A 2338-nucleotide genomic window follows, 5' to 3' on the forward strand; every position below is an offset into this window, starting at 1 on the left:
TATTTTTAAAATGAAGAGGTTGTCAAAATGCTAGATGTTGTGATTTTATCTTGGTTTTGTGCTATCTGATGCATTTCATGAAGCAACTGTTCCTCATTTTATGCAATTATGTGAGAATAGCAGTTCCCATTTAAAATAATGCAAGTAGAGTCTGCATGGTTATAAAGAGATGTTGGACAAATATGGAAACTTGGATTTCAGCTCTCAAAAACTAATCAAGATGTTTCTTACAAAAATTTAGATTTCAAAAAATCCTAAGCATCACTGGATGACATTAGCCATACTGTAGTCAGAAGACTTCCATTTTTATTTACTAATAGAAATATACATCCACAAAACAATTGTAACACCACTTTGAAATTAAGTTGGAATTTGTAACATTACCATCCCTTATTCTTTTGTTGCTTCCTATTCAGTACAAGACAGTGCTACTTCTTTTGAACAACATGTCTAATCTTATTTTTTCTTAATTCTAAGAATGCCTGTGAATATTGAAAGGTACAGTGCTGACAAAGTGCTACAGATAACAACAAAATAACAGTTTTTCCTCCAGTAATGTCATACAACAAGCTAGGCTCTCTTCAGATCTTCATTAATATTTACTAAAGTGTAAATTCTATCCCTGAATTGTGCATTCTTTCTCCAAAGAAATCTATTTTTCATATAAACTATTAATTGAACTCTCTTGCAGCAGTTTTTAGAAGAGAAAGCTAGATACTGATGCTAATGGCATCCATTCCCAACTTGCATGTTTTTACACAGGACCTCTAAGCATCACTATGATAATCAGTAAAAAAAAACCCCACAGCATTCATCTCAGCTTCAGAATTTCCTATAAATCCCCATGATCTGACACATTTAAAAGCAGGATTTTCTAAAGTAATTCATTAACAAGATGGATACAAGAGTACACAGACATACTTATGTATGAATCATGGAGCACGATAAATTAGCTTATAGAGACCATGATACTACTGCAGTTAGCCTGCTCCCATTACCAGAACCACCCTGCTTAAGACATACACCACGGCCATCAACTGAAGAGATTCAGGCGCTTAAGTCTAAATGATTTTCAATTCCATAGTGAAAACAGAAATGCGTAAGGAGCATTTTATATTTTGTGAATTTAGCACAGGTTTGCCAGATGCTTTCTCTAATCACCCAGTGCAATATCACTCTAATATACCTGGCCATTTCATGACTGGCTGAAGATGCAGCACATGAAACAAACACCATAAATCCATAGCCCACACACAGCTATGGGCTTCCTTATCTATTTAAGAAGAGTACAGAGAGAATTAATGGTTATGCTCTTTAGATGAAACAATATCACATAATGCAGGAAAAAAGACCAAAAAGAGTTTGGGGACTAACCCTTATCAATATCTGTTATTCAGTTTTCCGCAGAAAAGCAAAATGATCACCATAATTCAGCAAACCAGTGGTAGCAATGGGAAGTCCTGTGGATTGGGTTTAACCAAGCTCACGCTTTATTAAATCACAGTGTAACTAAACCATAGCCAGACTTTAAACTTGGGAGTTTAACCACACCAATGTGGTTTCCTAGCACATCTTAGAAAACTGTTGTTTATTTCCCATGTTCCTTTTAAAAATAATTGTACACAAATCTGCTAAATACAACTGCAATACAACCTACATTTTGACTGATGACAAAGATCAGAGGCATTCCATCACCATTCCAAACTGGTACAGACTCAAACTTCCACCAAAGTAACTACTGGCATTTGAAATCAACCACGATATCGTCATGGCTTGCTCACGTACAGCAGCTGAAAAATAATTACTTCCTCATATTTGCCTAAATTACAAAGGCACTGTAAGTGTTGGGAGCCCTGTTAATAGTGTTAATTAACTCCTGTTAAGTCGAGGCTGAGAACTTCAGCAGAGTCTTAGGGTCAAGAAAATCCCAATCATCACTCCCTCAAATCCAGTATAATTTCTTCCAAGTAAAGCAACAAGAAGGATGTCAGCGTTCAGGGCACTACATAGGCCTAGTTTATTTTATGGATGAGAAATTGGAAGAAACACTAGAAGACGACAACAAACTACAACTAGGCCACATAACTAGTAAGTTACTGCCTATAATTTACGTTGTCGACCGGCGAGTCCCGAGGGCAGGACTCCATACGCTTGCAAGCTACACAGCGTAACCCCCACTTGCCCCGGACGGGCTAAGCGACAGGGACGGCGCCCAAACCCTTCAGCTCCGGGGCAAGCTCAGCTTGGAGCTTCCGCCGTTCGCTTTTGTGCTTTTTCCTCACATACCTCTCCCCAGCCCCCCCGCCAACGGCCCTAACGTTCCTGCTGGCTCCGCCTC

At 38.5% G+C, this 2338-nt stretch overlaps 1 protein-coding gene across 1 annotated transcript in view; it reads right to left on the reverse strand.

Moving 5' to 3' along the window:
* WDR41 (WD repeat domain 41) overlaps positions 1 to 2147 on the reverse strand; it is a 23397-nt gene extending 21250 nt beyond the window's left edge. The window contains exon 1 of the mRNA XM_010286276.1: positions 2112 to 2147. Within this exon, the coding sequence (XP_010284578.1) occupies positions 2112 to 2147 (36 nt within the window). The remainder of the gene's footprint in view (positions 1 to 2111) is intronic.
* Between the last annotated feature and the right edge of the window lie 191 nt (positions 2148 to 2338).

This window comes from Phaethon lepturus, unplaced genomic scaffold (genome assembly GCF_000687285.1).
Source record: "Phaethon lepturus isolate BGI_N335 unplaced genomic scaffold, ASM68728v1 scaffold5334, whole genome shotgun sequence".
Classification (NCBI taxonomy): domain Eukaryota; kingdom Metazoa; phylum Chordata; class Aves; order Phaethontiformes; family Phaethontidae; genus Phaethon; species Phaethon lepturus.